At 41.1% G+C, this 24,462-nt stretch overlaps 1 protein-coding gene across 2 annotated transcripts; it reads right to left on the bottom strand.

Moving 5' to 3' along the window:
• tfip11 (tuftelin interacting protein 11) lies at positions 1-24,387 on the bottom strand. Of its 2 annotated transcripts, none has more exons than XM_078554278.1 (13): positions 24,281-24,387; positions 21,437-21,642; positions 18,734-18,893; positions 17,575-17,731; positions 17,035-17,162; positions 15,231-15,389; positions 12,029-12,532; positions 10,929-11,035; positions 9,154-9,322; positions 6,962-7,205; positions 3,117-3,259; positions 2,640-2,805; positions 1-668 (listed from the first exon to the last, which is right to left on the bottom strand). In XM_078554278.1, exons 2-13 carry the CDS (start codon positions 21,634-21,636, stop codon positions 313-315), a joined length of 2,493 nt encoding a protein of 830 aa, XP_078410404.1. In that variant the 5' UTR covers positions 21,637-21,642; positions 24,281-24,387; the 3' UTR covers positions 1-312. The 2 variants fall into 2 exon arrangements, with proteins under 2 accessions (XP_078410404.1, XP_078410403.1); XM_078554277.1 differs by lacking the exon at positions 24,281-24,387 and adding an exon at positions 23,507-23,650.
• Between the last annotated feature and the right edge of the window lie 75 nt (positions 24,388-24,462).

Below are 24,462 nucleotides of genomic sequence, written 5' to 3' on the forward strand. Positions count from 1 at the left end.
TTATGACACCAGAATCATGGGTTTATTGTTCATAAATAAAAGATGTTAAAATAAACAAAGTGTTACATGTTAAAAAAATACAATAGGTAACAAAGTGGGACTCATGAAGTACTGAACATTAGAATCAGTCACTGAGTAAGGATTTCACTTGGGGGACCAAGGGCCAAATAAACAGAGTGGTGAAGTGGTGAAGATCTCTTCTCACTGCAAAAGTCTCTTCCCCAGCCACTCCAACTCCAAATAAACTGGTGAAAATCTTCTTGTATAAAAATGGAACAGAAAGCAGAGAGAAGCAAGTTGCTGCATCTCCTTTTACTTAGCCATGTCAATGAGGCTCTGAAGTGATGTTGGCACCCAAGTTTTCTCTCCCTGTACAAACACAACCCCTCTGTCAATGTAAATAACTATCCGCCCAAAGGTGTAGAGCTGCTTTCCCTCATGGCGTTTGCCCATCAAAGGCATGAAGACAATATTGTGCTCTTCGGCCTTTGCCTGGATCAAGTCCTTGAAATTCATTGGTATGGAGGCTGAGCTGACACCGATGCCACGGTGTGCCATGTTCTCAGCCTCGCGGCGCTCCTGCATCGCCTCGTACTGAAAGTCCCTCCGGCGCTCTGTGTGAGTGAGGTATGCAATGTTTTCCCGAGCTCCTGGCTGCATGTAACCACCTGTTTAAAAACCAATGAAGAAAAACTTTTCATTCTACATCCAAGGATTGACAAAATTCCTCTGGGCTAATTGCATACCATGGTGAAGGTTTAATTACCTGGTTGCACACATTAAAATTAGGAAGCAGTGGTTAAGACAGAAAGAGGAGGAGTTTGTTTTACATCCAGAGGCTAACAGAGCTTGGGAATAAGTTACCAGGAATTACATTGAAATGAGCAGTCCAAGTATACAAGTTTATAATAATTTGCCCAAGCTCAAAAATTAACCAAATTTTACAAGCATGCTTTGCAAGGCCAAAAAACCTTTTCACACTAAACTGTACTTCTGAATTCTGCAAGCCGTCCTTTAGAACTGGGAAAGGCAGAAATGTATCCAACAGTTAATTAGTGTGTAGACCTTAGTGAACACTTTATGCTTCAATAACTGAAACAGGCAAGTACAAACAATGGAGCTTTTGAAAGTAGGCTTGGAGGCCAAGGAGGGAGTTGTGGAACTGGTAATGAAAAACAAAAGAGATAAGGAAAGCAGTCCTGAGCATACATCATGTGAATGCCTCAACAATTAATTGTTAGTATACCACTCCATCATAGGAAACTTTACAAATATCTTGCTCTTCCCTACAGCAGAGGCCCGTGGATCAGGAGAAGGTATTTTTTTTTTTTTTAAAAAGTGTTCATAGGATGAGGGCATCACTGGCTGGGTCAGCATTTATTGCCCATCCCTAATTACCCTTGGGAACTGAGTGGCTTGCCAGGCCATTTCAGAGGGCAGTTCAGAGTCAACTACATTGCTGTGGATCTGGAGTCGTAGGCCAGTCTGGATAAGGACGGCAGATCTCTTTCTCTAAAGGAAATTAGCGAATCAGATGTTTTTTATGACAAAAAAACTGTGGTCAATCCATAGGTATTGAGGCTAACTATAGCACCCATAATGTTATCTTGGCTGAGACCAGCTAACTCATCCCTGAACAGGGTTCAAACCTGGGACTTTCCTGGTCTGCATGGCTCTGTAGCCTACTGAATAAGTATATTACTAATGTCTTGGAAGATGCTTTATGTCTATAACATATTAAAAATCTTATACCCACACAAACTTTCTGTTGGTTTTTCCATTATAAAATCTCTTCATTTATCGTGAAAATATCCAATGCAAACTGATCATGCTGTAGCTACACCATCTTGCTAGGTGGAGGTGCAGAGGAAGGTGGTAGGGAAGATATTCTAGGATGGAGGTAGGTTGCTGCTACAGCATGCAGCTATGTTGGAGAGGGGGTAGTGTCACGGTAAGATTGGTCTTGGGGTGTAAAACACTGGGAGGGGCAATGTAGGTATTGTAGCGGTAGCCTCGATGCCTATTCATTAGTCAGGAGCGTGGTCATGAGATGTGGCAGCACCGGGCCTGTGGGAGCAGGATGTGGTTTTACCAACATTGTAGGGTGTTCCCCACCTAGTGTGAGAAACCCTCTTTGGGAATCCCACCTCCACATGAAGAAAATCGATGTTCCAAGTGATAAACTGAAAACCAACTTTAAGTTGGTTCAATGCTTGAAAAAGTGTTAATGATGCATTTTAAAGCACTAAAGGGGTTTAACCAAGCTAATACTTATTCCTCAGCCAACGTCATGGAAAAGATAGATTTGTCAGGTCATATGTCTTATTGCTGTTTGTGGGACCTTGCTGTGCACATGTTGGCTGCAGCCATACAACAAAAGTACACTTCAAAGTAACTTCATTGGTTATAAAGAGCGTTGGGACATCCCATGGTTGTGACTTCTGCAGTATCTCTTTCAAAGGATTTCAAAATCCTTGCTCTTCCTTTCTTGAACTCTTCACTATTCTTAAGCCACATCTTTCTCCCTTTCCTACTAGTCATTTTCATTTCTCTTTTTTTCTCTCCATTCCCAATATGTGCTCTTCCCACCTTCATCTTCTGGAGAACATCCAGGAGAAATAAAACCAAGAGATGCTTACCAACTGTGGAAGTGACAGCCCGGTTCATAATGTCCAGGGCTTCATTAAACTTCTCCTTGATCGTTGGGTGGGCCAACACCTGGTCAGAAAACATGGACTTCCATCCCAAGTACCATTTAGTGACTTCTTCATAATTGGGACTGTTACTGAGCCAAGAACATAGCACCTGGACAGGAGGGAGGGGTAAGATGGGGATTTCAAAAGAGAATGAAGGTTTCATATTAAAAGTTGCATTAAGCAGTAAAAAAGATTTGTATGCGAAACTATAAAAAGACTGTATGACAATGTATTGTATAAACCACTTCATGTTTCCCCTCATTGCATACAATTCTAATGGCTCAATCCTTCCCATTTACACCAATGAACAGTAAACAAAGCACAACCATATTGCTGCCAAACTCTGTAATCACTCAGATTGAGGAAAGTGGGAAGTTAACAGATATTATCGCTCGATCATTATGAGGCTCACAAACTCACCTGCAACCATTTTGGGAAAAAGTTTTTCTCAAGCAATCCTATGAGACTGGAAAGTGAGATCATGTCCTCCCAGTCCATCACCCAGTGGAAGGTGTCCATGTGTTGCTGGTGTGGATTGATCACAAATTCTGTCAAACACATACCTATTGGGGATCAGAAACAAACACATGATAAAACATAACCCCGTCAGGAGTTAGCAACAACTACTTACAGTGCTAAATTTCAAGTTGGAGAGGCTCTCTTCAAAGGTATCTTAATTTTATATTATTAATTTTCTTTTTTTTTTAGGGGATTTTTGAAGATAGGAGATTAATGGTAAGTTTGGGTGTTTAGCTACAATGACAATACTCTCACACATGCAAGTTTAAACCAAAATAGTCAACAATTGCAGGGATATGGTAGTGCAATGGCTATGTTGCTGGACTAACAATTGAGAGTCCCGAAATAATAATCCAGAGGATTCTCAAACCCCAGTTTGAGAATTTGAATTTAGCAGTTTTTTATTGACAGATTTAATTGAAACTATCAATAAAAGTGACCATGAAGCTGACAGACTGTTTAAAAACCCAACTAGATCACTAACGGTCCTTTAGGGAAGGAAATCCATCATCCATATCTCTTCCAGCCCGGATGTGACAAAAAAAACAACAAAGTGATTGACTCTTAATTGCCCTTGAAGTGGTCTAGCAAGTCACTAAGTAGAATCAAACTGCTAGAAGACAGTCCACCATGACATTATCAAGGCAATGCCCTTAAAGATAATTAAAATAATTCAAGATAGAGTCTCACCAACAGGACTTATAAAAAATCAAATGGTGACAAGCAATGCTGATGAATGAGCGTAGTTTATAGACTTGCTTTCTGTGACAAATTAACAGTGGGAGTGTGCAGATAGTTTCCAAAAGCAGCATCTCTTCAACCCAACAAGGCACATGATGCTCAAACTAGTTTGAACAAATCAGAAAGAAAGAGAGAAACTGTTGCCACTGGCAGGTGGGTCACTAACCAGTGGACACAGATTTAAGGTAACTGGCAAAAGAACCAGAGGGGAGATAAGGAGAATTTTTTTTTTTAAAACAGTTATGATCTTGATTGCAATGCCTGGAGGCAGATTCAGTAGCAATTTGTAAAAATGAAACTGGATATTTAACAACTTGTATTTGTATAGCTCCTTTAATTTAGCAAAAAGATTCAAGGAACTTCAAAGGAGCGGCTATCAAACAAGATTTGACACTGAGCCACATACGTAGATGTTAAGATAGCTTAGTCAAAAAGAGGTAGGTTTTAAGGAACGTCTTACATAAAGAGCAAATGGTAGAGAAGCTTAGGGAGGGAATTCCACGGCTTGAGGCCTAGGCTACTGAAGGGACGACCACCAATAGTGGAGCGAAGAAATTCAGAGATGCGCAACAGGCCCGAATTGGAGGAGTGCAGATATCTCGGTGAGTTGTAGGGCTGTAAGGGTCACAGATATAAAATGGGCCAGACTATGAAGGGTTTTGAAAACAAAAATGGCAATTTTAAAACTGAGGCACTGCAGACCATGAGCCAATTTAGGTCAGGGTGGTATGTGAACCAGTCTTGTGTTGAGTTAGGATACGGGCAGCAGAGTTTTGGATTAACTCAAGTTTACAGAGAATATTGAGTGGGAGACTGCCAAGGAGATCATTGGGATAGTCAATTCCAGAGATAAGAAAGGCATGGATGGGGGTTTCAGCAGCAGATTAACTGAAGTGGGGCAGAAACGAGCGATGTTACAGTGGTGGAAGTTGGTAGTCAGTGGTGGGAGAGAATTATGGGGTTTGAAAGCTCAACTCAGGGTCAAATAGGACACTAATGTTGCAAACAGTCTGGTTTAGCCTCAGAGTGCAGCCAGGAAGAGGGATGGAGTTGCTGTCTAGGGAATGGAGTCTATGGCAGGGATCAAATACAATGATAATTTTAACACCCCATCCCCCACCAACAACGAAGAATTAAAAAAACCCAGAAAATTGACCCCATCATCTGGTTTTGATAGAGATGGGCTGGAGCATAAGCAGCTCATCTGCGTGCAGGAAGTGACCCCTAATTTCAATATTTTAATGAGACTGTGTGCCTCCAATTTTAGCTCTTTCATTTTTAACGCTGGTCAGCTCGGTTTCCCTAAGCCCCAGGAAAACTAGCAGCTGAAAGGACCTGACAACAGCTGAACAGGCAAAGTAAATATCTTTCCAACACTGTTTTTACTTCCCCACACCACTTTTACTTCCCCACTAGCCCACCATACGTACCATCACCCCTCCATACAATTGAACCCCCACAGTCACAACATCCATGATGCTCGGCCTGTGATCTCCGACTCTCATCCCCCTCACCAAGCCAATATCTAATTCATGATGTATTCTTCCTTCCTTCTACTCTGCTCCCTGGCTGCCTAACCATATGACATCCAGCCACTCAAGAGGGTGGAGGGGTTGAGAGAGGGACTGATGTAGTTAAACCTGACATTGAATTTATGGATGGTAATGCTCTGGGGACAGCACTTAGATGAGAAAAAGGAGAGTAGCCAACATAGATCCTTGGCAGGCTATAGAAGGATCAGGAAGTAAAGCCATTGCAGGTGATTCACTAGCTATGACTGAACAGATGAAAATATACTTGAAAAGGACATAATTCAGGTCCATAGGCAAAAGACAAAGCAGTGGGACTAATTAGATAGAGGCCTTTCTAAGAGCTGGCACAGACACGATGGATCAAATTGCCTCCTTTTATACTGTATGCTTGCATCTTATGATTCTTGGGAATAATAATCATATCGTGCTTGAATTCAGAATCAAACTTAATGGGAAGAGTGGAGGATCATAAATCAAGGATTTAGAGTTTCACTTCCATATTCTTTAATAGCTAGCATGCAAGTACAAAAAGTAATTTAAAAACTCATGATATGCTGGGCTTCCTAATACGATATAAAAGATAATCACAGTCAGTTCTCATTTGAAATTTTGCGTGGAACTTTGGTTATCTCATCTTGGGAAGGGTATATTGGCCTTATGAAAGTCCAGTGATCACTAACCAAGATAATACAGACTGCAGCGGTTCAAAGGCAGCTCATCACCACCTTCTCAAGGGCAACTAGGGATGCGCAATAAATGCTGGCCCAGCCAGCGAAGCCCATATCCTGAGAGTGAATAAAAATATCTGTACTGAGCTAGGATGACAGACTGGGCAAAGCTGAGTTATATTACTTGGAGCTGAGGAGTTTAAGGGTTGATCTGATAAAAATGTTTGAAATATGAAGGAAATTAATTCAATAGATAGGGAACAACTGTTCAGTCTAGTAAGGGAATTCAGAACTAAGGGCTAATAATGTTAATAATCACAGTTAATAGTGAATCAAAGAATAACTCCTGCTCAAAAAGGACTGTGACAATTTGAAACAATTGCCATAATTGCAAAGCAATAGGAAGTATTTGAAAGAAAGATATATACTGATTTGCGCAGAAAAGATATTAAGAGATTAAAGGCCAAAATGGTCTATCCCTTTTCACAGTGCATCTGTGACAAAAAAAAAATCAGCTTGGGTTTCCACTCAGTTCTCTATCTAATAACTTCTGCTGGTAAGTGCATATCTGTGGATGTCATGACAGGACAGAAAATAACTTGGTTGTGATGATCCCTGATAATCGATTAATCTGCTGAAACTCAGTCTTGGATCACACGTGAATACTAGTAAGCTTGATTAAGGCCCTGAATGGCAATTGGCATTTGTGGAATTGTACAGTACCAAGAGGTCAGTATCCTTAGAAGAGGGATAAAACGGGAAAATAAAATTTGTTTCAGTTGCAACATTTCATATACTTTCTTACCTAACTTTGGAACAATATTTTTCAACATGAAGGCTTCCCAAGATCCTGGTGTGAACACGTTCTTCCAGGGCAGCAGGATCAGTTTTGCAGATGAGTCACTGGGATGCCACTTCTGCAATGCATTGGAAAGCTTGTTGCGGATTGGTGAATACAGGGGTTCCAGGCGCATCTGCATCAGTGGAAGCCATGGGTGAATCCAGGCATGTATTGGAACTGTGTCTGTCAGTGGGTTCCAATTCTCAACCTAAAAAGAAGAGGTTTGTGTTAATGAGTGACAGTGGCAGAAGTTACGTGCCTTCTATTGATTTCTCCTTTTCTTAATGCTGCATTAGAGCTTTTCCCACAGTCATTAGGCCAATTGTTATTGCAATCCCCAATATTTCCTTCCCCCACTGGTTCCTTGACAATTGCTGGTTCTTGAAATAAGGCCACCTCCTTGACAATCTGATGGAACCTGCTGATCAAGGGTACCTTCATGAACTTCTTTCACTTTGCAATGCTCCACATCTGTTTTGATTTTTTCTATCCAGTTTCTCCTTTACTCCTATCTGTCCCAATTCCCTTCTATTCTACCTATTTCATTTCCATTCTTTCACATTTTCTTTATTCATTCATGGGATGTGGGCATCGCTGGCTAGGCCATCATTTATTGCCCATCCCTAATTGCCCTTGAGTAGGTGGTAGTGAGCCTTCTTGAACTACTGCAGTCCATGTGGTGTAGGTCCAGCCCCGTTAGCAGAGGGAGTTCCAGGATTTTGATCCAGCGACAGTGTAGGAACGGTGATATATTTCCATAACATAAAAGTAAAATAGCATAAAAGCAAAAAAAAATAGGATGCTGAAAATCTGAAATAAAAACAGAAAGTGCTGGAAAAACTCAGGAGGTCTGACAGCATCTGTGGAGAGAGAAACAGAGTTAACGTTTTGAGTCTGTATGATCCTTCTTCAGGGCTAAAGAGGAGTAGAAATGTGATGAAATTTATACTGTTTAAGAGGGATGGAGCAAGTGAAGCTGGATAGAAGGCCAGCAATAGGTAGGAGCTAAGGAGAGATCGACAAAGATGTCATGGACAAAAAGAGAAAGGGAGTGTTAATGGTAGTGGTAAGGGCTAAAGAAGATGCTGATAGTGGTATAAAGGTAAGAAAGCAGAATGTGTTAATAGCAGAACAAGAGTAAGCACTCTGTGAAAGAACAACATGGAACAAGTAACAGATGGCCCTTTTGGGGATGGGATGGGGGAGGGGGCAGTGGTTGGGGAGAAAGGGATAAAAAGGGGATAAAACAATAAATAAATGAATAAAAATAAAAATGAAAATAAGTGGATAAAAAATAAAAATAAATTTTAATAAGGGGGATTAAAAAAGGGGTGAAGATAGAGGAGAGAGTTCATGGTCTGTAGCTGTCAAACTCAATGTTAAGTCCGGAAGGCTGTAAAGTGCCTAATGGGAAGATGAGGTGCTGTTCCCCTAGTTCGCGTTGGGCTTCATTGGAACATTGTAGCAGGCCAAGGATGGACACGTGGGCATGAGAGCATGATGGTGCAATAGGAAGGTCTCAGTCATGCTTGCAGACTGGCGGAAAAGGGTTCCGCAAAGCGGTCACCCAGACCAAAACATTCTGCTTTCTTATCTTTATGCCACTATCAGCACCTTCTTTAGCCCTTAACATTACCATTAACACTCCCTTTGTCTTTTTTGTCTATGACATTTTTATCAGTCTCTCCTTAGCCCCCACTTTTCGCTGGCCTTTTATCTAGCTTCACCTATTCCACCCCCCTTAAACAGTATAAATTTAATCACATTTCTACTTTTCTTTAGCTCTGAAGAAGCAGACTCGAAACATATGTTTCTCTCTCCACAGATGCTGTCAGACCTGCTGAGTTTTTCCAGCATTTTCTGTGATATATTTCCAAGTCAGGATGGTGAGCGGCTTGGAGGGGAAGTTCCAGGTGGTGGTGTTCCCATGTGTCTGCTGCCTTGTCCTTCTTGATGGTAATAGTTGTGGGTTTGGAAGGTGCTGCCTAAGGAGCCTTAGTGAGTTCCTTTCAGGCATTTTCTTTGCTCTCTATTCCATCATTTTATTTTCCATCTTCTGGTTTGCAATTTGTTCTTTGCTAAATTCAATGAACATTTTAAATGTGAAAGTCAATATGCAAAGCTGCCTTGTAACATTAACAAGATGTGGCTCCTACCTCACGCTGTAATTTAGGAAATATCAGTTGTTCAAGAATATTGTCCAATATCCAGAGTGGGGTTGCAGGCATCCAGTTCTCCAAGAAATCTACCATAGGAGCACAATTCCGGGGCAGCCACTGGGATACAATATTACGGACATATGGCATCCAAACCTCCCATGTCAACCTGCAAATGTGAAGAGGAAAAAAATAGGAACTTAGAAAAGTTCACTCAACCAAAGACCAAATTTTCCAACACACCGTGAAACATTTGCATTGCCAGACTCTCCTCAATTGTAGTCGTGTTTCCTCCCTTCCTTCATTTTCTTTCTCTTACACGTAACAATATGCATTTATATTCACACCATTAATGTAGTGAAACATGTCAGGGTGCTTCACAAGTGTTAGTAAACAAAATTTGACATTGAGCCACATAAGAAGGTATTAGACCAACTCTTGCATGATGAAAGCAGTTTTAATTTTGTGGTAAAAGAGAGAAACAATTCTGGATTTTATGTTGAACAGTCTTGAAACAACTCAAAATATGGTGGAAGTTGAGTTCACTGAGTCCGGTCCTGGTGACTTATCAACTTTAAGTACAGCCAGCCTTTCTAATACCTCCTCTTTATCGATTTTTAGCCCATCCAGTATCTCAACAACCTCCTCCTTCATTATCACTCTGGCAGCGTCTTTTCCCTTGATAAAGACAGCTACAAAGTATTCATTTAGTACATCAGCCATGCCCTCTGCCTCCAGAGTTCCTCTCAGAACTTTCTTTATTCAGCCTGGTTCTCAGTTGTATTATCGGAGTATATTTCCATGAAGGAGAAAGGTCGGACAAACAAAGCCAGAGCTCCATGGATCATGAAAGAAATAGAGAGTCGGATGAAGCAAAAAAAAGGTGTGTATAGAAGTTGTGAGACTCACACTTGTTTTGAAATAATGTGTGCACTATATAAGGGATGTATGGTACTACTAACAGCTTGCTATTTCTTTCTGATTCTGTATAACATCTTGTAAATTAATCTATTAGATTCATCCTGAATCTAACAATCTGATGCAATGTTATTTACTGCCCTTCACATTAGACAGGAGAATGGATAACTATTTGTTCTGCAGCACTATTCCACAAGTGGTGCTGCAGTTTCTACTTGCAGGACCCTGTCTGCCTATGAAAACTGTCTTTTTAATGCAAATGCAAGTTAAAAGTGTTGAGAGAAATACCAAAACGTAACATCTTGCGAAAGAATGGTTTCTCCAGTACCTTTCCTAAATCACTATTCTTTTTAATGTGGTAGCCTATTGCCAGTAGGTTATTTGAATCAGAGGCATCAGAGCGAGGTCCAGTCCTGTCTTTATGAACATACGAACAAGGAGCAGGAATAGGAGTAAGCCATTCAGCCCCTCGAGCCTGCTCTGCTATTTAGTAAGATCATGGCTGATCTGATAGTAACCTGAAATCTGTATCCCACCTACGCCCCCTAACCTATCACCCCCTTATGGACTTTTCAGAATATCTCAATAGGAGTACAAACCATGGCTGCTTTTTTTTTTGCCTCCCTAGTTCCGGGACACTGAAACCAATTGTAGCAAACCAACCTAGCCTACAGCGGGGAATCAAACCTGGAACATTCTGATGCGTTAATTTGGGGAACTACTCTTCCTTCAATTCTGATCTTCATAAGAGTCTTGAACTGACTGAAATAAAGAGTATGTGAAGTCTGGTTTATCTTCACAATGTGAAAGTGGTGGACACATCTATCATTCTAAAAGTTTGAATTATTCATTCTTACCTGTGGTAGGGGTCCAATGACAACATATCACACCCCCCATGCTGCAGCTGGTCTCGTTCTAGAAGTTTCCTCCACTTGGACATGACGTCTAAGCCATAGCTGTTATCCTAAATAAAGAAAAGAAATAAAGCTGATTATTCTATCTTTTGCCCACGTTGTGCTCAGCTCATCGATGTGAGGGATGGACCCCTCTCTTCCTTATTTTCTACAGTGGCTATATATAAAAAAAGCCCCAACAGGTACAGTATGATGCATCCCCTCTCTGTTGAAGCTGCAACTAACCCCAGGCCAAGAATTAAGTTTTAATGCATTACATTACCAAGTACTCAAGGGGATAGATGAAAGGTATGGAATGGAATTTAACATATTCAATCTTACATTCATTATATTTGGTAAAGTATTAGATCTTGTTGGTGTACGGACTCATGTGTCAATTCAATTCCAATTTATTGCCCGTACAGGAATTCATTTTGGGTATGTTGCTCGTTCATTAAAAAAAATACATATAAATGAACGTAACACTAAAAAGAAAGAAAATTACCCTATCATAAAAGCCTAACTTTGATTAAAATATATTAGAAACTATTCCAGCACATTAAAATAATCAGAGAGTCCCACACTGGTATTTCTCTGTTGTCTCACTTCGCTGATCTTCCTTCATATGTGAATCTTGACAGTGAGCATTGCCAGGTTTTTCAACCATGGATCCTGTCCTCGTTCAACATCAGCATATACACACCTTTCACCAAGAGATGCTTAATAGAAGTTTGATGAATGGATGAGGACATACACTCAGTGTGGGACTCTCTGATTATTTTAATGTGCTGGAATAGTTTTTAATATATTTTAATCAAAGTTAGGCTTTTATGATAGGGTAATTTTCTTTCTTTTTAGTGTTACATTCATTTATATGTATTTTTTTTAATGAACAAGCAACATATCCAAAATGAATTCCTGCATGGGCAATAAATTGGAATTGAATTGATTTCCCTCTCTTGTTAGACAATAGGCAATGACTTCAAACCAATGACCATTCAAGAGTATTGCCCAGTACCATATTGGGTATCACAATTACTCACTTTTGTGGTGGTAGTCCTTACCTGCAAAGGATTCCAAGCCTTAAAGAATTCTTTCAGTAGTGGAAATACAATGGCAATAGAGAGTTCTGCCAGGTCAAACATCTTGTACTCCTCAAAATATTTCTCCTGCAGCATCTCAAAAATGTTTGCACATTCTTCCAGGGTCAAAGGATTTTCACAGTTGGGCTGCAGTCTCTTCTCGCAGTCCTCCACAATCTGCAAGATGCTGCTGAGCTTGTCTATGATCTTATCCTCATGGGCAAGGATTTCAGAGAGCTTCTCATTCTCATGGGAAAGGTTGACCACCATGTCCCTCTCATATTGTAGCTGACGGTCATTCTGGATGATCTCTTGCTCAGTCATTTCAATGAGCAGTTGCAGATTATGTTCCAGCTCTGGGAGGGAAAAGCCCTCTGACTTGGCATCTTTAACTGGGGACTGCGTGTCATCAGGAATATCATGCTTCTGGTTCATCTGGCTGTAACTGTAATAGACTTTCTGCTCCTTTCCTGTCATGTCTATAACCTACATGATGAATTAAATAGTTAGAATTAAATAGATAGAAAGGTTCAATTTAAGCTAGTCATAACCAACTAGTTTGGAAACTAATTTTACTACTCTTAACCTCACAGGACACACATTTTCTGATGCAATTACATAGACAGATGTACTTCATAACCAGTTGATGTTTCAGTCATCTTAATCTGATTAAATGGAAATATTAGGACCAGATTAGTCAACAAGGTTAACAACACACGTTATTTTTGTGTTTTAGGTGTTTAGGGAAATAGCAGCAGATATAGTGACTAACAGTTTAAAAACATCCATATACTGAGACTTAGTGAAAAGCTTTGAGAAAGGTGATTAAAAAGGGGTAATCCATGATTTATGACACCCATCATAGGTAATCCAGACCCTGGGGCACAGTTTGCTGTTTACCATATGTGGACGGATTTCCCTGCCATTACCTCCCATGTGCACCAGTTCAAGGAATATTCCAACATGTGAAAAGGAGTAACTCTGGATTTCCACTGCTTTTCTCCATCACACAGCTTTTTAAACAGGCAAATGGACAAAAACAGGAAGCGCCCTCCTGTAACAAGGGCCATCTTACAAATATGATAATGGTGCAGAAGTATTGTAATAACACCTCCTCCGCTATTTTCCTACCTTTATACTAGGTGCAAATCCACTACTAAGTACTATCCATACAAATAGACATAGAATGTTGCTGGCCACTGAATGGTTTACAGAAGGAGGTTTCAAGGGCCAGAAAAAATATTTATTTAACAATTTTCCATTTTTTAAATAAACTCTTATTTCCTGCTGGCACATAGATTATAATGAGCCTTTGTGCAGTTTGTTTTTACTTTCTCTCCAGCATCATTACTAGTATTAGTTTATTTTCTAATGCTTATGCGAGGTGGATGACCAACAAAGCAATGCCAGGCAAGCTTCATGACAGCTGCTCTCAGCCAATCTGCCAGCACCGGCAAATCCACATCTGCGGACAGGGGTTACCAGATCTCTCTTTGGCAAATGCTTAATGCGTGCAGAGGCTCCAGCTCTGAAGGTAGTTTGGGACAATAGGCTCAGGTCACTCAATGGGATGGTCATTATGCTGGAGAACTACCCAGAGTATATCGTGGTTTACAAGACATGAAAGGGCAAGGCAGGGTGATCAGCCAGATAAGCTCAATTGTCCCACCTTAGATGCCACCAAGCATATTAGTAGGCACCATCGCACTTAGTTAATACTGATTGTGGGGAATTGTCTTTGCAGCTTCAGGATCAGCAGAAATCCAGATGCAGAACTATGCCATCTTCTGTAAAGACAACCTGCTACTTGCAAATATCATATTGTCATAAGGCCTCAAGATGTAGAAGAGGTTAGCCATTTGGCCCATCGAATCTGCTCCACCATTCAATGAGATCATGGCTGATCTGATAATCCTCAATTCCATTTTCTTGCCTTTTCCCCATAACCCTTGATTCCCTTACTGATTAAAAATCTCTCTATCTCAGCCTTGAATATACTTAATGACCCAGCCTCTTCAGCCCTATGCGGTAAAGAATTCCACAGATTCACTTCCCTCAGAAGAAATTCCTCCTCATCTCTGTGTTGGTACAGCACCAGTCAGCTATGGCCGCAGCTTTGACTGCAACTCCTGTCAGACACACTCTAATACTCGGCTCGTTGGGGTGATGCTATGGAATAGCAGACGGCAAAACAATAGTGTCTAACATTCACAGGTCTACCTACAATCAATTAAATTGCTGGAAGCCACACAGCACAAAAAGGCCAACCAGCTCATTCAATTTTGAATACTAAGTAATCTCCCAAGCACAGGTTCTAACGTTCAGTTATTAGGTTTTGCTTTTAAGCTGGCATGGTCTATAAGGACATTGCTCAGGTTGTGTGTGGAGAAATGGTATAAATAGTTCCCAGGTGTAATCAGAGTTTAATGTGTGGGTTAGTGAAGGTAGTTTGTGGATTGAAGGGCCATAGGATAAAAATACGCTACAGCTTTCTTTTTTTAAATATGTTTGGCACTTTGGAGCGTAATGTCTGGAGTGTGATGGATGTTGTCATTTTTAGTTTGATAAGGCAGACTAGTAGATCTCCTGTGACATTACTCACAATGTCAGAAGGTATATTGGTGCAAGGAGATGCTGCTGTGTGCAGCTGGAGAGGGTTCACATCTATACTGAAAGAATTCGGAAAATGTTTTTTTAAGAAATCTCCAAAGAAATCATTATATCATTGACAGGTAGCGTGAAAAACAAATAAATTGCATTTTCCCTTCCTATTGTAAGGTGCTGAATAATTTTGTTTCCCTTATTGTAATTCAGATGGCTTCCATATTCTTTATTCACGCTCTCTGCAAAAGTTGGATTCCATGGGCAAACCGAAGCTTTCTGAATGAACTCACATGCAAAAATCTGGGCTAGTGGTTACAGGTCCAGCACTGAATCTTTATACACAGCTTGTCAGAATAAGTATACTAAGGGACAAAACATTAACATTTTCTAAGCCAGTGGCTTTAGCCCAACCCTGTCAAGAATTTTATAAATCCCATGATGGTGGTTTTGTTTTGTGCAACAATTAGCCATCCTGTCCTGAATTCAGTGAGAGCCGCTTTAAACAAGAATTAATGAGTTCAAAATTGTACATGAAAATTTTTAAATGTTTGCAGTTGAGGGGAAAGCCCTTCCCACCCACCTTGACTTGTGAAAGTTCTGTCTGAGGGGCAGCCATCTTTCTGCCCAGGCTGGTTGCTCCTTTCGCTTTAAGCTCCTCCACTGTCTTGAAGGTGTACTTGGGTTTCTTCTTCCCACCTGTGGGGTCCTTCCGCCACTGGCTCATCTCCTTCTGAAATTCCTGAACACAAATGGTTAATTAGTCACTGGATACTGACTGCCCTTCATTACTGACAGACTATGAAACATCTGTTCAACTATCTTCAACCTCAGAGATCCACTCATGTGAATCCCAACTCAGCTAACTCCAACATTCATCCAGGGACAGGCACCAAGCAGAGGCTCAATGTGCCATGAGGCAGACAATTAAAATGCAGGGGTGGGTATGTCAACCTGACACAGGCAGAAGCCCAGGTGCAGTCTGCCAGTCAATGTTGTCAGCTGTACGCAAATTACCCACTGTATTTCCGACATGACAACAGCAACTGCCGTTCAAAGGTACTTCACTAGCTGCAAAGTTCTTTGGACGTCCTGAAGTCATGAAAAGTGCTAAATAAATGCAAGCTTTTCTTTTGGCAGAGGAAAGGAAATAAAATAATTTCCACCTCCCCAAAGCAAACAGTACAAGTCTCAGCAGTGCGTAATCTTTCTTGAAAAGGGAAGCATGAATTTTGCAGGGATAAAGTTAAAGGGTAAAACAACTCCTCTCATGCAGGGTTTCCACTGCCACTTTTCACCTTTCAGCGAATAGTCCAAGCCATGGCTTCTGTAAGTAGGTACGAATGTCAATTAGTCGTCAGTAACGAAAAATGAGCATCCAAGGGAGACACTGCTCCAACTATTTTGCTTCAATCAACTAGCTGAAGTTATTTTATTGGGAAATGGATCATACGTTACTCCAACTCTAAGTACTATTTCAACGCACTCTTAGCCAGCATCCAAATGCTATATTCTGTAAACTTGAGATCATGCAACACTCTGCTGCCATGTGCTTACTCACAACATCCCATCCACCCATCACCTCCGTGCTCACTATACTGTGTTGTCTCCCAGTTAAGCAACTCAATTATAAAATTTTCATCCTTATTTTCCAGTCACTCCATGGCCTTGCACCTTAGCTTTATAACCTCCTCTAGTACCACAAACCTCCGAGGTCCCCTAATCCTGCCCACTTGAGCGTGCCTAATTTTAGTTGCTTCACTACTGGTGGCCATACCCTCAACTTCCAATGTCCTCAACTCTGGAATTCCCTCCCTATACCTCTCTGACTCTCTACCTTTCTTTCCTTCTTAAAATGCTCCTTAGAACCTACCTCTTTGGCCAAGCTTTTGCTCATCTATCCTTATATATGCTTACATAGCTCATGAGTGTCAAATGTTGTATTATAACACTCCTGTGTGGCATCTTGGGACATTTTATTACGTTAAAGGTGCTATGTAAATACAAGTTATTATTATTGTGCTGTATCCCACTACTAGTAGTCCCTTTACTCACCAGTGTAGCACTAAGCATAAAGACCAAAATAAGTGTGATTCTCAGGCAAGGTTTATGTAGAAACACTTCAACTGGTCCTCTGTAATTCTAGACTGAGGTCAGGGTCAGGTGAGGGGTAGGAAGTAATTATTCAGGGTCTCTTATCTGAATTGCTTTCCATTAACCCATCTTCAGAAATGCATGTGTATGATTAGGGGCAAGATCAAAATTGAAATAAACATCTAGAACAATTCCTTCAGAAGGTGGGTAGAAAAGAAAAAAAAAATGGGATTGACCTTTTTTTTTTAAAAAAACAAATAAAATAACAGGCCATGGGTTGTGTTATTCCAAACCTCGTCTGCTTCTTCATCAGAGTCTACAATGGGAAAATCCTTCAGCGACTGTTCTGTTCGTTCAGACCCATACGCACCAATTGCTCCTTTTCCCTTCCTCATCTTTGCCTCAATTGGTGCCACAATTCCTGCACAGCAATAGAAACAATATTACTAACAACAGAACTACACAATTCCTAAATCCACAAACTTGGGGAAAAAATGAAATTGAATGGTTTGAAGCTGATGAAACTATGGAATTGTTATGCTAAGGATGGCAACTTGTTTAGGTAGTACAGTGAAGAACACCAAGTTAGATTGGGTGGTGGGGGTGCGATTGTGGTGGTTGCAGGGATGAACTTAACCATTTCTCAGGAAATTAAACGGATGGAAGCATAATAATAGTTCTGCACTCCGCTGGAGTACTCATTAGTATTCAGAAGAACAGCACTTTCACTCAGAGACCTGCGTGGCAGTCCAGAGGGTGGGTACAGCTCTTGCCAACTTTCCCCGATGAACTCAATACCTTTTGTAGACTAGTAAACTTTCTGATAACTGTACCTTGTGCATTCTTCCCAAGACCTCTGCCAGGTACGTAACCCATCTTTTGCAGCAGTTTCTGTCCAATCCCTTTGGTGTGTTTTTCCCAGGTACCAATTTCCTGGTTTGTTCGATGACCGCCTGAGAATCCTTTTGAACTGGATTTGAAAAAGCCACCCTAGGGAAAAAAAATGTTAGGTAAAGAAAAACTGATGTCTCTGAACCAAATCTGGAGCAGCATCAGTTAGTCAGTATGCAATCTGTCTTTATGGAGAGATGGGAGGGTGGGGGAAGAAAGAGAAAGAGAAGAACTGTTGGAAGTAGGGTAAGAATATACATCTCCACTGAAAGAATTTGGAAAGAAGTGTACAAAGATTCTGCCCAGCTAAGGTGACATTTGTTTGGTGCCTGGAAAGTATGCATTTAAAGTTACATTCAACCACTGCAACTGGATAAATAGCTAATCAGAATGCATAACTATTTCAATAAACAATTGTCTGTAAAAACTAATAAAGCACACATGATGTTGTCATTTCTCCAATGTAAACAAACAGCTGACAACAATTTTCATGTGAAACTTTGTCTCAAAAAAATTCTTAAATTTATTTGATTTTGGGAAAACAATCTCAAATACTGTTATAGCCTAACTAAATATACTTCTTGATTTTATGATTGTTTTTGAACTCAATATAAACAAACAAGGCTCAAGTTCTCTAATTACCCTATTTCTCTCTCCTGACTGAAGTCAAAATTGAACAGTTAATAATTTAGACATGAAACTTTACCAGAAAGACACAATAATAATTATGCATTACGTGGTATAACATTCTTGTCCAAATATGTTTACTCCAGGCATCTGTAAAAATAGGATATCTACATAGAATTATCAGAACAGTAGAAAATGAATCCCATAGACACATCTTAAAAAAAACTTGCTTAAAATTCATTTCAAAATTATTGTAAAATTTTCTTAGCCCTTAAAATATATAGTTTAAAAATGTTTTCCCCCAAAATGTAAATGTTTTGAGAACATAAAACCGTTGCTGGAAATATTACTAAATCCGCCTGACTTGAGTCACATGATGTTGGCTAACCCATCACCGCCATCATGTCTTTTGTTGTTTCAACATTCAGTCATAGCTATCTGTTGTCAAACCCAGGCCCTTGACTGAATACCTACAGTTTTCAGTTTCTTTGGTGCAAATTCTTTTGGAAATTCTTCTCGCTTAACTTTCTCCTCTTCAGAGTCATCAGAGTCCTTCTCTTCCTCATTTTCCTCAGCTGCAGGTCGACGGATTCCAGCACTGATGAAATTAACTGGAGCAGTGTAATCTTTGGAACTATGGAAACAATGCAGATATAACCAAGTTCAGATGCAGCAACAAAGTTATTGTACACTGCTATCAAAAATCTAATTGCAATTCTTTAAATCCAATGTACAGCTAGCAGCATCTGGAAGCAAGCAAACAAGAGAATCAAGATAGGAAACACACAGGAACCTGAACACAAATGCCTCCTAGCTCCGAAAAGGTAAACCAATTGAATTTCTGAATGGCTATGCTGCAACTGCATCTATCTAACAGACTGCAGAGGATCAGTGCTGAACACGTTCTGACCAGTGAATGGACATCTATGTGCTGTCCATTCCAACAGAGCTATTTATTGAATTAGATAGTCAAATACCCATGAGCTGTTACAGGTGGACTACTAAGTTCTTACAGTCCTCACCAGTGACAAACATCAACACTAGCTCCCTACTCATACTACCACCCACAAGCACGATTGTTCCATTAATAAACTGCACTGGTCTGGTGACAATCAGTGCCACTGAGAGCACAACCCTGAACCCAAAACTCTCCACATGGCCAACTTTTGATTTTGGCCAGAAATCAAAATGGTGAGACTGGGTCCCAACAGAAACAATGGCAAAACACTTTAAATAAATAAATGGTAGTCAGCATGTTTCAATCCCTCACAGCTGCTGGTTACAAAGTAGGATGAAAGGATGTCGGAAACATATCACCTGGACAGCATCCAGTCATCTAATTGTGCAATAAATGGATAAGGGAATCTAAGAAGTAACTAAATAACCAAACAAATGAGAAATTGAAAAATATGTCCCTACTTCTACCCTAGCTAAGCTAACTGGTCTAAGCCAAGGCTGGAGCAATTGCATTCATTTCTTACACAGCAGAACAGGAGTGCATTAGTGCAACTCAGCAAGGAAGCCAAAGTAGATAAATAAGTTGTCTGACAAATCAGGAGTTTTAAAACTCTCCTAATGGCTCATCTGGTTTAACCAATGAGTAACAAAGCCATAAAGTCCAGGAAAGTCCATGATCTGATCACTGATTTGTGCTTATTGAGCATAGATTTAATCCTTTGCTGCGTCAAGATGAACAAATACAAGAATCCTACCAATCTTCTCTATACAGTATCAACCATGGAGAAACAACCATTTATTCAAGTTAGCAGGAAGCTGATGGTGCCCATAAAACAATAGCCAGGACTATTCAGTTCCTTCCAGGCAGGAGGCAAGAGGAGAAAAAGTAGCCAGATCTCACCATCAGCAAAGTGGTGGAAGGGGTCACCGGTAGTGCTATCAAGCAGCACTTGCTCAGCAATAACCTGCTCACTGATGCTCAGTTTGCATTCTGCCAGGATCACTCAACATCTGATCTCATTACAGCCTTGGACCAAACACAGACAAAAGAGCTGAAGTCGGAAGTGAGGTGAGAGTGACTGTCCTTGACATCAAGGCAGCATTTGACCGAGTGCGGCATCAAGGAGCCCTAGCAAAATTGAAGTCAATAGGAATCTGGGGAAAACACTCCTCTGATTGGAATCAATCATCTCAATCGCAAGACACTGCTACAGGAGTTCCTGCGCGTAGTGTCCTAAGTCCATCCAACTTCAGCTGCTTCATCAATGACCTTCCCTCCATCATAAGGTCAGCAGTGGGATGTTTACTGACGATTGCGTGCCCTTCACTCTTCAGTTACTGAAGCAGTCCATGCCATATGCAACAAGGCCTGGATAACATTCAGGCCTGGGTTGATAAGTGGCAAGTAACATTCACAAGTGGCAGGCAATGATCACTCCAAAAAGATAAAATCTAACCATCTCTCCATGACACTTAATGACATTACCATTGCTGAATCCCCCACTATCAATATCCTAGGGGTTAACATTGACCAGAAACAGAACTGCACCAGCCATATATCTACTGTAGCTACAAGAGCAGGCGAGAGGCTGGGAACTCTGCAAGGAGTAACTGACCTCCTGACTCCCCAAAGTTTGAAGACCATCTACAAGTCACAAGTCAGAAGTGTGAAGGAATACTCTCCACTTGCCTGGACGAGTGCAGCTTCAGCATTGCTCAAGATGTTCAACATCACCCAGGACAAAGCAGCCCACTTGATTAGCACTCCTTCCACCACCTTAAACATTCACTCCCTCCATCACCAACACAGTTGCAACACCGTGCACCATCTAAAAGATGCACTACAGCAGCTCACCAAAGATCTTTCCAAACCGATGACCTCTACCACCTAGAAGGGCAAAAGCAGCAGATGCATGGGAACACCACGACCGACAAATGCTCCTCCAAGCCACATACCATCCTGACTTGGAACTTCACTGTCACTGAATCAAAATCCTGGAACTCCCTTCCTAACAGCACTGTGGGTGTACCTACAACACATGAACTGCAGCAGTTCAAGAAGGTGGCTCACCATCACCTTCTCAAGGGCAATTAGGGATGGGCAATAAATGCTGGTCTAGCCAGCGACACCCACATCCCATGAATGTATAAATCAAGAAAAACTCATCATTTGTTGACAATTAAATGTTGGCAGTTAGTGCAAACAATGTGCTGGATTACCGTTTCCCCCCAAAGCTTGGCCTCTCATCATCAGAGTCATTCTCAGCCCACATGCCATAGATTGCATCCTCCTTTGTCTGTCGGTGGCGCACGCGGTCTGGGTTGAACTCATTTTCCAAGTCCCAATCTGAAATCTCAAACCGCTCCATCTCCACCTCATCATCATCCTGGTCTTTCCCGTATAAGTGTGACATCGACATTTTCACCTGCCAGGTAACAAAAAGAACAGGGCAACAATTAACATGGTGGTAACAACATTTTGTCACAAGAACCAAATCTACCACCTTCAGCTCAAGCTTCCCTTTTGTTGTGATATTTGAACCCTGAAACCAATCATTTTTTGGTCATCAAAAATAAGGCCATCATTTATCAAAATAATTAAAGTACATCATGAACGGTTGGAATCCGATTTAAACAAAAATGACCAGAAATGCAATGCTGATCATTCAACATCTGAGGCACAAAGTTTGTTAATAATTAAATCTCGGTACGTCAAACTCAGGGGAGATGAAATCCCACTTGCATCAAAGTTACCAACCATTCCCACCGGAAGAATAACGAAAGCTATAGAACAATGGCCGTGATTAGCTGAATTCCACAGTGGTTGAGCCGGTTTAGCTGAACTTTTTCTGGAAAAAAAAATAATGCCAAAATCCTTTGCAGAAGAGGTGCTTCCCTGGTGCAAGTAAGCTGCGCCAACCAATCAGAACAAAGTGGTTAGACCCATGCATGCTCAAATATGAAATGCTGGACAAGCCATCATTTCACATTGAGATTTCTCCGTGAAGCGATGCACAAAGTGTGCGAATATGGCAAAACCTGTGAGAAAGTTAAATGTCCACTCCCTCACCCACCTGTTTCCCAGGCCAATGCTGCGAAGGCCTTAGAGATGCTCCAGGATTTCACACTGCAGCACAAAAACATGTTGACTGCATTGACGACATGGCAGGCTGTATAGCGCATGTCTGAAATCAGCATGCTAAGCAGAAAATGATTACAGACTTCTTCTGGTGCTAAATCCCATGCTTTTTCCAAGGCTAAACCCCAAGCCTTTTCAAGGCCAACACATGGCATCATGTGAGATCCGCAGCTACCACAAAGTTCTGTCTGACCCGAAGTTCAAGCAGTTCCCCTGGAATTTGACTCGAAAGTTTACTGTAATTTGCCGACGAAGAGTTTCAATCGAGATATTGTCATTCTTTCCATTTTAAATGTTGATCAACCTGATGTCTTCCATTTCCTGATGTTTATCAGGTTTTGCTGATTCTTTTTAGTCACAGGTGTCATAATAAAAGGAGCTCCTTGGTTAGGAGTTGCAAGCAGTACTATTGCCAGGCCATGTTCAGTAATAAATTAAAAGAAAGTCTACTCCCAGCTAAATTTTTAAATCCTCTTGTTGGAAACACTGAGAGGAAAGGGCAAAGGGACACATGGACAGTCAGGTTTTTAAACAGGAGAGTGCGGGGTATAGGCCTAAAGCTACAAGTAGCCTAGAAGGAACGGTAAAACACCCAATCAACAAAAGTGTAAAGATGCATGGTTTAGCATTTTACCCCACATTTTTGAGGGAGAGAAGTGAGACTGAGTTAGGTAACCTGTATGTTCATTTATCAAGTGAAATACAGCAGGTTAGTATAGTATAATAATAGATGCCCTGGAGTGACTAAGGTTATAATCCTATGCAAGTAAGATAAAAGCAAAATACTGCGGATGCTGGAAATCTGAAACAAAAACAAAAATAGCTGGAAGGTTTCTAACTAGCCTTGTCCCACCAAGTTTCAGTCTGCTTTCAAAAAGATTGGAGATAGCAGATTTGATAGAGAGATATGATATGATGTTCCGATCACAAGGGGCCACTGTTTGTCTCCAAGGTTATGTTATTGTAAATTGCATATTGGACAGGATGACCACACTCCTAAACGTGAAACATTCAAGCCACTTACAGGAGTGGCCATCATCACACTATATGTTAGGAAATATTTAAAGCAAATTTATAACAGTGTCCTGAGACCATTTACATCCATTTTAACCACAGAAATAGCCAAACAGGGTTTCACTTTGTTGCCTCACCTGAAGAATGACAGCTGAAACAACTCAGCACTTGTCAAATTCCATGCATAAATCTTTTGAAATTTCTTTTAGGCCTCCTGTGAAACAGTAGAACAGGCAGACGGTGAATAATCCACTTGGAGTGGGAACCACTCCACACTACAGGTGGCTGTGTACTCACTTAGTTCTCAAGCCCATCAAGGGCAGTTTACTTGAACTCTACCATTTTTGTTACTGAAACATTATCCCAAAACAATCCTTGGATCTGATCAAGGCATTTAGGTGCAGCACCACGCAGACCAGAAAAACCTTGGGCTCCGCAAGAAAAATACTGCAGATGCTGGAAATCCGAAATAAAAAACAGGAAATGCTGAAAATTACTCAGCAAATCAGGCGCCCGTAGAGAGAGAAATAGAGTTAACTTTTCAGGCCACCTGTCTGCCAGACCTGTTGAGTGTTTCCAGTATTTTCTGTTTCTCAATCTCAGGTGCTATTTGAGGACATCAATCTTAATGGTTCGAGAAATATTAGGGGATCCCGTGCCTGATCATAACCAGCAACTCCTGGAGGGTGTGGGGTTGTGACAGGTTAGGGTAGTTTGGAGCAGGGCGGAGGCTGTGGTTCCCTCTCTCTCTCTCTCTCACTCATTTATTCTCCAGGTTCGCACATTAATGGGGGGGGGGGAGAGAATCTCTACCTGAATTAACTCCAGGTTTGATTTAAACTCCAAATTTTTGGTTTAAAAATCTTCCAGCAGCAGAATCACTTTTAATGAAAACCGCGACCAGGACTTACCGCGCTCGGCCCCCAGAGCCGCTGTTTTCCCTGATTCGGAACCGATTTAAATCGATTTTTCAGGATCCTGCACTAGGACGCCATCTTGAGCCCGTGTTGCCGGGCGCGAGGTTCCGCTGGTGGGAAACATGGGCCCCGCACCAAGGTTCCGGCCCGGGATTGCGAAGTTAAACTGAGAGAGG

The sequence above is a fragment of the Cetorhinus maximus genome, chromosome 12 (assembly GCF_964194155.1).
Source record: "Cetorhinus maximus chromosome 12, sCetMax3.hap1.1, whole genome shotgun sequence".
NCBI lineage: Eukaryota > Metazoa > Chordata > Chondrichthyes > Lamniformes > Cetorhinidae > Cetorhinus > Cetorhinus maximus.

Coding starts and splice junctions, on each gene's coding strand:
- tfip11 (XM_078554278.1), bottom strand. CDS start 21,636: ATGTCGATGTCACACTTATACGGGAAAGACCAGGATGATGATGAGGTG. Junction 18,894..21,436: donor CCAAGCTTTGGGGGGAAACG/GTAATCCAGCAC, acceptor TTGTTTCCATAG/TTCCAAAGATTACACTGCTC. Junction 12,533..15,230: donor CAGAACTTTCACAAGTCAAG/GTGGGTGGGAAG, acceptor TTCATCATGTAG/GTTATAGACATGACAGGAAA.